This window comes from Rattus norvegicus, chromosome 9, assembly GCF_021556685.1.
Source record: "Rattus norvegicus strain SHRSP/BbbUtx chromosome 9, alternate assembly SHRSP_T2T, whole genome shotgun sequence".
Lineage (NCBI taxonomy): Eukaryota > Metazoa > Chordata > Mammalia > Rodentia > Muridae > Rattus > Rattus norvegicus.
In genome coordinates this window covers 30,032,428-30,047,411 of record NC_141542.1, presented here as the reverse complement: position 1 = coordinate 30,047,411, position 14,984 = coordinate 30,032,428, and the positions used below count along the sequence as shown (strand labels likewise).

The following is a 14,984-nucleotide window of genomic DNA, read 5'->3' as shown; positions in this document are numbered from 1 at the left end:
CCTTCCATCCATCTCCACACGAACATAGAACATACTCGGTGCCTCCCTCATTAGCTTATTCCAGGCCTCTGCCTCCTGGTTAGGAATTGCATTTCCTGGCCTTTCAGAGCCGGCTGACTAAATGCCAGAGGGACAAAATGACAAAAGTCAGGACAGAACAAGCAGACCCAATGGTTGAACTTTATGAAACAGTGTTTCGACTTCTCATAAATATCCAGCCTGCCCCTCCTACAGCATGAAGGGCAGGTCCATGTTCTTCTCGCCTGTGCCCACATAGATGTAGCCGTAGTTCTTGGAGCGGGGAGCGTGGTAGAAGGTGAGGCCTGGCCAGAGCAGGCTGCGCAGTACCACCAGCGCGTTGCCCCTTTCCATCTGGATGCTCCAAGAGCCTAAAGGGAACAGACAGTCGAGGGCTGGCATAAAAGCTGCTGTAGTCCCAATTGCCACTCGCTCATGACACGGAGGACAGAGATGAGCCATCAAGCTAGGACTTAGAGGGCCCACAGATGGCATGGCTCCTTTTCCTTGCTCCAGAGTAAATCACTGACCTTGAGCCTCTGCTCTAGGTTGAGACAACCAGAGGCTCAAGCTGAAGTTGGGCCACTTCAGGCCTCCACCTCAGTGGTCTTCCCAAGTACTGGTGCCCGGGGCGGGGGGGGGGGGGGGGGGAGTCTGCCCCATGCTACTCTAGACCAGGCTGAGCTGTGCAGCCAGGATGACTTGGCTGGAAGGGCCAGATCCAGCTCCAAGGGAGGGAGCCGCTGTGTGGGAGGAAGGAGCCTGGGAAAATCGCCTCTGGATGCAGATCTGGGCTTCTATTCCCCTGCGCACCGAGGCCTCTCCCCCAAACCAGCCACAGCCCTGCTCTGGGCCCTGCCAGGAAGGCAAATAACTTTTGAAGGTTTTGGTACAGGACCAACCAGTTATGCTTGGGGGGGCTGTTCTGGAGCCTTCATCAGCTGCCAACTCAGCCCCGGTGCTGGCTCCCACCACTGAGCTTCCTGCAGCCTACCTCCAGCCATGGCCCACCCTGGTCACTCCACACCCAGCAGCCCCACGACTCAATCCCCACCCTCCAGGGCCACCCCGCAGCAGAGCTGCTCACCCCGGGTAACTAGCTGCCTGCCAGGTCAGACCAGAGCTTTCTGGAAGCACGGAGGTCTGCTGCCCCGGTCCTGACTCAGCCGTGCACGGGACAGTGAGTGAAGGCTACACCATGGGCTCACTGCTTGCTCTGGTCCACAGTGTACCGTCAAGGAAGACTCGGAACATCCAGGGAAACAGGCCCTGGCTGGTACAACACTTGCTGACAGCTGTTCTTTGGGCACCTGAGGACCTTGGTGGCTTTCTTGGTCCCAAGTCTTCAGGCAACATTGCTTGAGGGGAGATGAGGATGAAGTGTGACAGAGCAGTGTCCCGGGACCCCTGTGTTTGATCCTTGACAACAAACACACCCAGAAATACACAGTTCTCCAGCCTTAGTCACACTACCACGGCCCAGAGCATCATTTGGACAGCTTTCTACAGAGACCTAACCCCTCCTTGCCCTTGGAGCCCGCAGCTCCACAGCCTCTGTGAGATAAGCAAGAGCAGACTCTGATTGCTCTGCCCACCCAGGGAGGCTGCCTTGCAGCTTCCCTCACCCAAGCACTGGCGGGGGGAAAACAGCCTAGGGTCTACCTCGAACCCCACTGCAGCCAGATATCCATCCATTCAGTCAACAGCGTGGAGGCAGGGGGGCCCTCAGACCAGCATGTCTGCTCACCTCTTGCTTTGAGTAGATGGGGAGCATAGCCCAAGCCTAGCAACATGGGTAAACTGTGAGGAAGTAAAAACCATAAGCCAAGGAGGACGGGCCAAGCAGGCCAAAGGGTGCTAGCTGAGTTGTGGATGCCAGGGGCCAGCCTCTCTGCCTTTTTGTGCATTTCCACCATGCTCCTGTCCTCTCAGCCTCCCTTGTTCAGTCTGCTCATCATCCAGAGGACTCTGACTCTGATGCACATGCATGCACACGTGCGCACACACACTCTCCTCTCAGTGTGTCAGCTGACACTATGTATCTGTCACCTCTATCTCAACTGTGAACATGGAAACACTAGTCCCTTACAGCTGTGGTGGCCTTTGAAGAAATACTCTGGTGGTTCAGTTCACAGCCCGAGGTCTCCTCAGACCTGGCTTCCTCTCCAGAATACCTGTGCTCTCAGACTGGGGAGAGGATCAGCCCTGGAACTCAGCCCCTGACCTATGCAGTCGGCAGGACATCCTCCTGGGTTTGCTAGTGCCAGGGTCTTACCCACTTCTCCAGTGTGGGGCCCTAGGCTGGAGTGGACTTCATTCTCCGGCCACCCAGGAAGAAAGGCTAACGTAAGGGAGAGTAAGGGTCAGGCTCAGACCAGGTTGTCGAGGGGCAGCAGGTAGCCTAAGCCTCAACCCCTAGACTTCATCACACTGAGCAATAGCCAGGAAGACTGGGTAGATGGCTCAGCAGCTAAGAGCACTGGCTGCTCTTTTAGAGGACTCAGGTTTGACTCCCAGCACCCACATGATGGCTCAGAACCATCTAACACCAGTACCACAGTGGCCTCCATGGGCACCAGGCATACATGTGGTAAACAGATGTACATGCAAACAAAACACCCATACACATAAAATGAAATAAAAAATGACTTCAGGTCCCTGATGGGAGAAGCCACCATTCCCTTTCCCACAAGATAGAGTCAACCTTCCCAGAGGTTGGGGACAGAAAAAAAGATACCCCTGGTATCAGCCTCCCATATAAGCAGTGGGGTAGGGACAGGGTAGGAGCCATCTGTGTGCACCCCCATAAGGTTGATCCCACATTGTCCATTCTCTTCTGGCTCCCTGTTCTCACTCCACCAAAGGTCCCTTCCTTCTAGCCACCATCTCTACAGCAGCTTTTAAAGGTCAACTTCCTGGCTGCAGGACTCTTGCTGCCCTCTGCTGCCCAAACTGGGCATTGCACTGAGTGCTCTCTTTTTGGGACCCCAACCTGGACTTTCTGTCAGCTCCACCCCGGCCACCTGCTGCCTCTGCTGCCTACTCCTCTGTCCCCCACCCCACCCCGACATCTTCCAGTATAACGTCTGCTTTTCAGCCTCTCTTGGCTGCTCTCAAACCTTCCTGATACAAGAGAGTTGTCTTTCTCATTCCAAGGGCACCAGGAGAGCTTGGCACGCAGCAGCTGCTCCATGCTCTGCTGACAGAGCAAAAGGTTAAGTACTGAATGGCAGAGTCCCAGTGAGGAATCTGGCTGCCCAACCTGCTGCTCCACCTGTCTTCCTGTGCAAGCCCACAGTCAGAGAAGTCTTAGCACCCATCAGCAGGGTGATCTTCCCAGGGATCCATCCTAGGGCATCGCATCGCCAGGAAGCTGGCCTCAGGCAATCTCTCTCTCCCTTCTCCTCCACCAATGCTGGTTCAGAGAGAGGCTGTGAGCTCTGGGCTTATCTCTGTGGGCACAGGGAGCAGGAGGCCCCAGGACAAGGCCTACTTCAACCACACCTGCTCAGAGGTGACCTAAGCCATCTTAAGTGACTGCTTCAGACTCAGAAAGCAATGTCCCTCTCTAGAAAGAGCTAATGGACAACTCCACTGCTCTTCGCCCATCCCCACTCTGCACAAGTCATCACCAAGCCATCTGCCAGGCAGGAGAGCCACCCAGCAGCTCATCAAGCTCGCTCACTACAAGAGTGTCCAGAGGGTCTGATAAGGGAGAGCCATCCCAGCCCTAGTCATTTTCCTTCTGTTGCCAATTGGTCCCAGAAGCCACCTACCTACCACTATAAGCCCACACTCAAGGTAACTTGGTTCAGGTGCCTCTGTGTGGTGGAACCCAGCTGCACAGGGCCATCATCCCTAACACTGTTAGTGGCCCTAGGACAGGAACCTGAGGGCTTGCATGCCCTTTTCTAGTCACCTGTGCACATTGCCTTCGATCATGGGCCTTCCTTTAAGCTTCCCCAACTCTTCCTACCTACACTTTCCAGGAACTCCTGGGCTTGGAAATATATATATATATATATATACACACACACACACACATATATATATATGTGTGTGTGTATATATATGTGTGTGTTTGTGTATATGTATGTATATATATGTGTGTGTGTTTGTGTATATGTATGTATATATATGTGTGTGTGTTTGTGTATATGTATGTATATATATGTGTGTGTGTATATGTATGTGTGTGTATATATACGTATATATATATATGCGCAACCAGTGCTATTAACTGCTAAGCCATCTCTCCAGCCCCAATAAAAAGGTTTTTTGGTTTTTTTTTGGTTCTTTTTTTTTTTCGGAGCTGGGGACCGAACCCGGGGCCTTGCGCTTCCTAGGTAAGCGCTCTACCACTGAGCTAAATCCCCAGCCCCAATAAAAAGGTTTTTAACTTAAAATAGCATGGGGAACGAGGTGGATTATCAGTTAAGGTGCTTACGGCCATGCCTGACCATCTGAGTTAGATCCCTAGATCCCACAGGGTGGAAGGAGAGAACTGATTCCCACAAGTTGTCCTCTGACCTCCACGTGTGTTATGACATGTACACACAAACAAATCCATCAAAATATTTTTACTTAAAAATAGCCGTTGGCCAGACAGTGGTGGCACACACCTTTGACCCCAGCACTTGGGAGGTGGAGGCAGGTGGACCTCTGAGTTTGAAGCCAGCCTGGTCTACAGAGTGAGTTCCAGGACAGCCAAGGCTACACAGAGAAACTCTGTCTCAAAAAAGCAAACAAAAACAAACAACCAAAACACATTAGAAACTGGTTGGAAAAAAAAAAAGCTCAGAAGTGCATTAAAAATGACAATGACGGGGCTGGGGATTTAGCTCAGTGGTAGAGCGCTTACCTAGGAAGCGCAAGGCCCTGGGTTCGGTCCCCAGCTCCGAAAAAAAGAACCAAAAAAAAAAAAAAATGACAAATGACAATCTGCTAAAATCTCCAGAGACACTGAGCCACTTCACTGCCCTGCTCCCCACTTAAGGTCAGGCTCTGGCAAAGCTCGACCTCGAGAAGTCAAGAGGTCACAGGTGAGCCACCAATGCTGACCCAGGTTCTCAGCCCCAGCCCTGGAGAAGGAAGGTATATGGCTGATCTACTGCTCTGATCAGAAGGCCATCCCACGTCCTGAGCTCATGGCCTGTTTGTTACCTCTGGGGATATCATACTCCAGGGAGTCCAGGAAATCCAGTGAGGGCTCCAAGTCTGCCTTCTCAAGCAAGGTCTTGTTCTTCAGGTCAATGGCCTCCCTGAAGTGGAAGTACGAGCTAAGCTTCTTGATCTCAGACAAGGGCAGGCCTGGGAAGAGGAGGAGGACGGAGAGCAGTTAACCCCAAGCCCATGGCCACCATGCAGGGTTCTGTCCAAACCAGAAAGTGGAGCTCATTCCCTTCCCCCATACTTGACCCTGCCCCTGAAAGGGAAGCAAGCAGGGGCCATGGGAAGAAGCAGGTTACCCTGATGCAGGAAACCTCAAGCCCACCCCTCAGGGTTCGATGACTTCAATGGTTTGATCCTTTTCAGTGGCGCTGCTTAACCATCAACTGGGCACAACTGGGAATCACCAGGGGAAAGAGTTTGTTCGTTTGCTTGCTGGCTTTTTCATTCTTATATTTTCTGAGACAGTCTCATATGTAGCTCTGGCTACTCTGAACTCACAAAGAGTTCCTCCTATTTTCTGTTCCTGTGTATTCCCTAAACCAAAGTATATATTCACTAAGAAAAAAATACATGTTTTAATCCCTATTCCTTAAAAAAAAAATGTCAATGTCTCTGCCTTTAGAATGCTGGGATTAAATGCACGCCAGCTTGGGAGGATCCTCATGAAGACGGAGCGAGAGCAGTGACTCGACCTGTAGGTTACAACCCCTGATTCCCACAAGTTGGGAATCTAATGACCCTTTCACAGGGTTGCGTATCAGGTATCTTGTGAACTGAACCCTCCCTCCATTCTGCTACTCTGTCAGAGCCCTGTTCACAGCAATAGACTGAAACTAGGCTGCCGGCAGCCAATCAGAAGCCCACCCTCCCGGTGCTATGGACCCAGCCCCTCTTCTCCAAGGAGGGCAGATGCCCCTGGTCCCCCAGACATATGCAACTGAGCCTTATTACCTCCTGCTCTGAGAGGATCCACGGGGCGCTCACCTTCAAAGGTCCGATTGACGTGGGTGACTCCAAAAGGGGTCTTGAAGAGGGCACCTCGAGGGACGATGGCCACAGCCTTGTCAATCTGGTCGATGATGGACACCAAGCGAGTCTCCTCCTTGATTTGGACCTGAGGGGACGGAAGAGGAGCATCCTGCCAGGGCACTGCGCCTGCTCACCCAAGGTGCAAAATGAAACTCTGCCTGGCCAATTCTTCTCCCCATCTGAGGTGTCTGGGGCTTGGGCTGTGTTGTGCTGAGTATGCATTTGCGCATTGTCTCCCCCCTCTCCCCCGTGTGTGTGTGTGTGTGTGTGTGTGTGTGTGTGTGTGTCCCCTTCTTCCTTGAGTTGGCACTGCATATAGGTAACAAAATACTTAAACCACAAAAAATCCCAGTCCTCAAGCAGCCATTATGCTGCATTTGCTATGTTCCCTCCCAGAGACACGTCATCAAGTCACCATGCTTTTTATTCTGCGTTTGAAAATATGGAGCAAGAAAACAATCATAAAGCAGTCGGTGTAGCTCTCACCTAATGCATGCAATGCTCTGGGTTCAAATCCCCCCCCCATCACATGTGCTGGCACACACCTGTAGCCTTGACACTCAGGAAGTGGAGGCACAAGGACCGGGAGTTCAAGATCATGCTTATTTATATACAGGGTTTCAGGCCACCGAGGACCACATAAGATTCTGTCTCTAAGAAAACAAGTTAGGGAAGCAGGGGTAGCTTTCAGTCCTGTGGGAAGAATACTTGCTTAACTTCTACAAGGTCTAGGGTCCAGTCCTTCGGACCCCATAAACCAGGTCAAGTTGGAAGTCATCCTTAGCTACATAGCAAATTAATGGCCAGCTTCTTGCAAGCCTGATTATCAGAACCTGGAACACATAACAGAGCTGGATACCTGCATACAGGGACACACACCTGGAACCCCAGCATTCCTGTGTGAAATGAAAGGCAAAGAAGACTGCTCAGTTCAAGGGATGGCTAGTCTAGAGCAAACACAGCAACAGAAACAACAGAGACCTCGCTTTAAAGTGGACGTGGGCTGGAGAGATGGCTCAGCGGTTGAGAGCACCTGCTGCTCTGGGTCTGATTCCTGGCATCCACAGGTCACAACCACCCGGAACTCTAGTCCCAGGGATCACATAGCCCGCTCACAAGATGCACAGACATTAAGGCAAAACACTCACACACATAAAAATAAGTAAATTCTTTAAAGTGCAAGGCGGGGACTGACTCTAAAGTTATCCCCTGACTTCCACTTAAACCATGGCACATACTTGCCCAAACACCCAGACACACACAAAAATGAATAAAATTATTTATATATATTATATATAAAATATATATATATGAAAACAATCATGTTCACTGTGCATTATTTGGATAGTATAGAAAAACATTTCAAAGGGGATTAAAATACTCATTATCCTACCTCCCAATCATTAACACATTGATATGCTGGTTTTTATCTTTTAGCATATATTTTTTTTTTCCGGAGCTGGGGACCGAACCCAGGGCCTTGCACTTGCTAGGCAAGCGCTCTACCACTGAGCTAATCCCCAACCCCATTTTTGGCATATATTTAAAGTAAAATTGCAATCATGGTTTAGGCTGAACATCACCAAGCATTTCCCCATGAGCTTATCAGTCCTTCCACAGATGATATTCCATTGTAGCTCCTGTGGGGCGGGGCAGCAGACAGGACAAGGGAGCAAACCAAGCTTGATACAGACGCCTGTGGACAGAGGCATCTGAGCTCACAAAGCCACCTATCACGTGGCTGGCTAGGGGAGGCAGAAACTAACACCCAGAACTTCCCCCCAGCCCAGGGCCCATGAATGTTGCCTCAGTGACTTGGCACAGGCCTGCAAGGGTAAGTACAGCCATCCCAGCGATAGAGAAAGAGGACCGGAGGCTCAGGAGCACGTGTTCGTCGGGTGGAAGATGTGGCTGCCCCCGAGACTACACAGACTAGACACAGACTTTGAGCACCACCCATGTTCAGGTGCAGGGCTGAGGTTTTGAATTTTTTCATTTGCTTGGGCTCCTTACTTACTTGCTGACCCCAGTGGCATTTCTAGGAACTGGCCCTTTAGATAAAGTACACACAGGTACGAAATGACGTCAGTCCAAGGCCACTTGGCACGACATGTTTGTCAGAGCTGAAACCTGGAAACTACTTTCCAGATATTGTTTAAACAGTGCACTGGCACAAAGGCCGGGCCGGCTGGCTGGGGTGCTGATAGGGAAAGGTCTCTCAAAGATAAGTTTTCATAAAAGGGGCAGTGTCCAGGCCTGTGGACATGCCACACTGCTGGTATATATATATATATATATATACATATATATATATATATATATATATGTATATATATATATATATATTTTTTTTTTGGTTCTTTTTTTCAGAGCTGAGGACCGAACCCAGGGCCTTGAGCTTCCTAGGCAAGTGCTCTACCACTGAGCTAAATCCCCAACCCCTATATTTTTTTAATTTATTTTATTTTGTTACCTTGTACATATGAGTGTTTTGCCTGCATGTATGTCTGTGGACCATGTGTATGTCTGGTACCCATTGAAGTCAGAAGAGTGTGTCGTGTCTGATCCCCTGGAACTAGGGCTATAGCCAGTTATGAGCCACCACGGGGATGCTCAGACTCGAGTCAGGTCCTCTGCAAGAGCAACAAGGACTTTGAACAACTGAGTCAACTCTCCAGCCCCACACAGCCATTTTACAATTTTGTCTCAAAGGAAACACATAGAGATGCCTGGGGGTTACTTGGTGTCTAGATATAGCATTCCAGTCTTCCAAATAGAGTCAGATCATCGAGGGTCATGGGGAAATGCAGGCTTGTGATACCCGGCCTGTGATTGTGCCCTTTGAGCTCCTGGGGCAGAGCAAGGCTGCTCATGCAATAGAAGGATCTGGACCGGACAGGGACACAGGCTAAACAGTTACATAATGTCCCCTGGCAAAAAGAAAGGAAGGAAATTTTATTACATTTCTTTTAGTGCCTGTACTCAGGAACCATGTGGTGTATTATCGAGTAAAATTAAGATTAGTCCACAAGGGCTGGCCGGATGGCTCTGTGGGAATGGTACTCAACACCAAGCCTAATGACTTGAGGTCAAGCTTTAGAACTTATATAGAAAAGTAGGGAACTGACTCTGACCTCCACAGGAGAGCCCAACCCCACACACAAAAATAAATAAATGTACTTCAATGGCAGAAGACCTAATGTTGGTCCCCAGCACTGTTAATAATAAAAGCCAGGCAGTGGTAACTCTCGCCTTTAATCCTAGCACTTGGGAGGCAGAAGCAGGTGGATCTCTCTGAGTTTGAGACCAGCCTGGTCTACAGAGTGAGTTTCAAGACAACCAGGGCCACATTGGGAACCAAAATATCAATTAATAATCATGATAACAAAAACAATATCCACATGTATACATTCCCAGTCCTCAGAGCTGTCAGCATGGGTACAGGTGCAGCAGCAAAGCCCCTAGCTCCTCAGGGACCCAGGGCACACCTGGGCAGTGGTGACAATCATGACAATAGATAATCTTAGTGGAACTTGCTTTTGTTCTTCCGGGCTAGGATCACGAAGTTTTCATGTGTATGGGTGTTCTGTGTGCATGTATGTCTGTGTACTGTGTTGTGGTTTGCCTTGGAGTTCTCTCTGAATTTGTAAAATAAAGGCAAGAGGGAGGAGTCGGGAGCGAGAGGGGAGGAATCAGGAGAGGGGAGGAGTCAGGAGGGGGAGGAGTGAGGGGAGGAGAAAGGAAGAAGCGAGGAGAGAGTTGTCGTGGGAGAAGGAGAAGCTGGAGACTTGGCAAATAAAAGGTGCAGGGATGAGGGATTTGGGAGCTAGGGATAGGACAGTGTAGGGTGGATCTGCCCAATCTAGACGCTAGATTGTTTTTATATTAATTGAGTTGCGTTTTCTTTGTACTGGCCGATTGGGGTTGGAGAGGAAACTGCAACAAACTGCAACAGTACTGCTTGCATGCCTGGTGCCCACAGAGGTCAGAAGACGACACTGGATCCCTTGGAACTAGTTACAGACAGTTGTAAGCTTCTAAGTGGGAGCTGGGAATGGAACCTGGGCCTCTCAAAGAGCAGCCAGTGCTCTAACCACTGAGCATCTCCCTAGCCCTGGAACACTCTTTGTTCTTGTGCTGATTCAGTTGGGTTTGTTTGTGGGGCTAGGAGATGCTAGGGTTTTGTCTGTGGTGCTCACACATTCTCCCATTGACCCTCAGCCATGACTGACATGTGTTCAAACCCTTCCATCACACTCCCCCACCCGCCAGCACACACACACACATACACACCCAGCCCTGCACTTACCACCACTTCTTCATCAAAGACCTTGTCACCTTCGCTGACCTTCTGGAGCTCGGTGTGTTCATACTCGTGTGAAGGATCACCCATGAAGCGGCCACTCACCACAGATGTCTGTGTCACCATCTCCTCTGTGGCCGGGGGCAAGAGGCTCCACTCTGTGCAGTTCAGGCTGCCAACAGCAGCCACGTCATGCTGGATTCCAATTCCCCTCGTGCCCCACTGCCTTCCCTTTTGACAGCCAAAAGCTTTGAAAACACCTTCATCCCAGGACCCTTCAAGGTGTTCGTGGTAAATTCCCCCTTAAGGTCTGATATACATTCACTTTGATGTATTTTTCACTCGCCTTAAAATATTCTGTTGGGGCGTTGGGGATTTGGCTCAGTGGTAGAGCGCTTGCCTAGGAAGCGCAAGGTCCTGGGTTCGGTACCCAGCCCCAAAAAAAAGAAAAGAAAAAAAAATTCTGTTGGAAGCTGGGGATATAGCAGTTAGAAAACACTTGCTGTTGATATATATATATATATATATATATATATATATATATATATATCACACACACGCACACACAAATCCATGTCAGTATGCTGCCCAGGTGGTCCTCTGGTTCAGCATCCAGAGAAGCTGACATTATTGTAGGACGTGTGTCACATCGCCCAGCCAACACTGTCTGCTTGTGCTGGTTTGACAGTTGCTCACTGAGTAATATGGGGGAGGGTCCAAGTTCCTAGGACGCACCCAACTTCAGAGAGAGAGGTCATCTTCTGTAGCAGCAAAGTCCACAGCCACCAGCAGAAAGGCCTGGCTCTCTACTAGCGTAATTTTGATTTCCTTATTTTTCAAGTAGAAATGTTCGTCCTTGAAGAAAGTCAGGACAGGAATTTTTTTTTTTTTTCAGGACAGGAACTTAACAAGGCAGGAACCTGAAGGCAGGAGCTGATGCAGGAGCCATGGAGGGTGCTGCTTACTGACTTATCCTCGTGGCTTTCACAGCCTGCTTTCTTACAGGACTGTCGGCTCAGGGATGGCACCACCCACAATGGTGGGTATCACTGAGGAAATACCCTACTGGTTTGCCTGCAAGCCTAATATTATGGAGGCATTCTCTCAAGTGCGTGTCCCTCCTCCCAGATGACTTTAGCTTATAGTTAAGTCAACATATCCAGCTATCCAGCTCAGGTAAGTCTAAAATGCATCTAATGTCCCTAAACAGTACAATTTAACCACAGCTTAGAGACCCAGCCTGGGGGTTGCTGCTTGCTGTCACTGCTCAGGACTGGATGAAGGAATTACATCACAAGTCACTAGCCAGGGACTAAATCCAAGTTCAGTGCAAGGTTTACTTCCTACTGAACGGCCCTGTCAAGTCTTCATGCTATAAGCGGAGCCAGTCTCAATCCTGGCTATCTGTATGCTAACGTTGAAGACATCTGGACTGTGGAGGTTCTAGATGTGTCTCTCTGGAAGCTGCATTTTGTTCAATTATGGGCTTGCTCACCACCACAAAATAAGTGTTTTTTGTTTATATACAACACACTTGTAATCCCAAGCATTTGAGAAGTATAAAATGGAGACTCTCAAGTTCAAGGCCACCCGTTCTATGCTGTGAGTTCAAGGCCACTCTAGTTATACACAAGACCCTGGGCTCCCAGGGGGTGGAGGAGTGGGGGTGGTCTTCCTTCCTCAAGGCGCCATTTCTGCCACCATTACTCAAGAATCTGCCTGGGAACTGAGCGGTGACGGTGCACGCCTTTAACCCCAGCACTCGAGAGGTGGAAGCAGGTGGATCTCTGGGTTTGAGGCCAGCCTGGTCCACAGAGTAAGTTTCAGGACAGCCAGCACATGTGGCTTTTGCATCAGGGCAGGAACCATAGCGGAATGCTGCTCACTGGCTTGTTTTCCAAGGCTTGCTCACGACCTGTCCATTTTCCTCCTCAAGCCCCACCCACAGGTGCTTCCTGCGTAGGTCCCGGGCGAACCCACCTCCCCACAGCCGGAGCTGCACCCACCACCTTTCGAGGTCCTCCTGCAGCCTCACCTGCTACAGAGTCGCCTCACCTGTAGAGCGTCTTGCGTGGTGCGAGCTGGTCCTCACTCAGGCCCTGTGCGATGTAGTAATCCGCGACAAGGCCGAGGATGCGGCCCCAGAAGAGGACCCGCGCGAAGCGGTAATCCCGTTTAACCAGCATAAGGGACGTGAGCAGCGAGGCCCGACGGTCCGGGCTGAGACCCTGCCCACTGCCAGATGCCAGCTCCAGCGACAACAAGAGGCTGTCCGCGTCCATCAGTCCAGCCGTTCCCCTCCAAGCTGGTCTGGCGGGTAGAAGCCGTCTCCATGGAGACCCTGAGCCCCGCCCCTTAAGTTAGCAGGAAACAAAAAATCCCACCCACCGGACCGCCCATCTCGCCAAGCCCGCCTTTTCCGGGAGCCCGGGAATACACCAAACTTTCACAGTGCAGTGTAGACTCAATTTTTCTGTTATACTGGCGCGGCTTCCTTATAGGAAGTGCGCCCCCAGCTCCATACGTGCGCTCCTCATTACGTACTCCATAAGGACTTGGGAAGAAACCCAATACAAAGAACAAGGCCACTATAGCTACATTATTTCAACCCGGGAATATCACTTCTTGGCCTGATAATTTTATGAAGAATCTGATACCTCCTAGCTCTAAAGGCAGTTTCTGGCACCTGCTAAGCCCACCCGAAGCCAAGTTTCACCAAGTAGGCTCTATCCAACCTCACCTCTCCAGTTTTTACTTGAGAGTTCTTTGTTTGACTCCCAGGACTAGTCTGACAAATAGGAAATCCTTGGAAAAGGATTTAAAGGGTGACATTTTCCAGGGATGGTGGCCCACACCTTTAAAACCAGCACCCAGGAGGCAGAACTCTTGAGTTCAGGGCTGGAGAGATGGCTCAATGGTTAAGACTGCTCTGCCAGAGATCTTGAGTTCAAATCCCAGCGACCACATGGTGGCTCACAACCATCTGTAATGAGACCTGATGCCCTCTTCTGGTGTGTCTGAAGACAGCTATAGTGTGCTTATAGGTAATAAATAATTTTTTTTAAATTTTTTTTTCCGGAGCTGGGGACCGAACCCAGGGCCTTGCGCTTGCTAGGCAAGCGCTCTACCACTGAGCTAAATCCCCAACCCCATAAATAAATTAAAAAAAAAAAACCTCTGAGTTCAAGGCCAGCCTGGTCTACATAGCAAGTTCCCAGCCAGCCATGGCTACATAGTATCTCAAAAAAAAAAAAAGCCACTTACCAACTACATGTGTGTCAGCTATAACCCACAAGTACAGACCCTTGGCTCCACAGCTGCTCAGACTCAAACAGTATCAACAGCAGACCAGCTCTGCATTCCCTAGGCTGATCTAACCACTGCAACTTCACCTCCGCTACTGATGTCTCCAAAGTCAAAACCAACAGGGAGTTCCAAAGCCTTGTTTCAGGGAAATTGGCCTTTGTCAGTGATTGTTCTTTTTTCTAGATTCCTTTGAAGAGACTCATGAAGTCAAAATGCCCTGGGCCTCTGAGCCAAGCCCATAGAGAAATAAGTGTCTAAGTCACTCAGATAATTACTTTGTTTTGATTGCCTAGGCATTGTTCATTATGGCTTTTCAAATGAGCGTTTGAGAGCTGGCCTGGCTGGTCTTTCATTTCACAGTAACCTATGGCCCCCATTCACATGTCAGCTCCTCCCCTCACCGTCCTGTCTTGCTTTGGCAATATGGTCTAATTCCTCTGCAAAGCATTGTCAGACACAAAACAAGCAAGTCTGGCTGACAGGACACATTTCAGGTGATGTCAACACAGAACACAACCCAAACACTTGTTTTCACAGATCCTGGATTTGCCTATCAGTGATGAGTTCCACAAGGAAGGCGGGGTCTGGAAGCTCTGTAATGACACCCATTAGGGACAGAGCAAATCCTGGCTATTTCAGAGAAAAACCACACTCACGTTAGCACACAGAGAGCAGTTTTTGCAGGTGGTGAACAGGTTTCAATTCATGCTTCCCCACTTAAGCCAGTGAGTCTCAACCCTCCTGATACTGCGGCAGTTCCTCATGGAGTGGTGACCCCCAACCATAAAATTACTCCATTGCTACTTCACAACTGTAGTTTTGCTACTGTTATGAATCATAACGTAAATGTGCTTTACACACTTAGCCTTAGGGGACCCCTGTGAAAGGGTTGTTCGACCCACAAGAACTTCCAACGTAAGCAAACCAACCTCACCAAGCCTTACCTTTATAATGGGGTAGTAATATATACATATATGTTAGCCTTAAATAATGTGTATGAGTGCCTTTTTTTGAGGCAGGGTTTCTATGTAGTCCTGGCTGTCCTTACTGTGAACTAAGCTGGCCTTGAACTCACAGAGATCCGCCTGTCTGCCTCCAAAGTGCTAGGATTAAAGGCATGCACTAGCCCACCCAGCCTTGTTTAGTACTTCACACA

The 14,984-nt window shown here is 49.7% G+C and overlaps 1 protein-coding gene and 1 long non-coding RNA gene across 4 annotated transcripts; one reads left to right on the top strand and one right to left on the bottom strand.

Annotated features, from left to right (window-relative positions):
- Window positions 1-160: 160 nt before the first annotated feature.
- On the bottom strand, window positions 161-12,858 carry Rsph9 (radial spoke head component 9). Of its 2 annotated transcripts, none has more exon segments than NM_001108205.2 (5): window positions 161-389; window positions 5,182-5,328; window positions 6,175-6,304; window positions 10,529-10,694; window positions 12,578-12,858. In NM_001108205.2, coding segments are annotated over 5 exon segments (831 nt in total). In that variant the 5' UTR covers window positions 12,805-12,858; the 3' UTR covers window positions 161-228.
- On the top strand, window positions 9,950-13,789 carry LOC148003625 (uncharacterized). 2 transcript variants are annotated; one of them, XR_015629406.1, is made up of 3 exons: window positions 9,950-10,021; window positions 11,513-11,698; window positions 12,459-13,789. It is a non-coding gene; the product is annotated as an uncharacterized LOC148003625 (long non-coding RNA). The 2 variants fall into 2 exon arrangements; XR_015629407.1 differs by having other exon boundaries at window positions 11,418-11,698.
- Window positions 13,790-14,984: the final 1,195 nt, after the last annotated feature.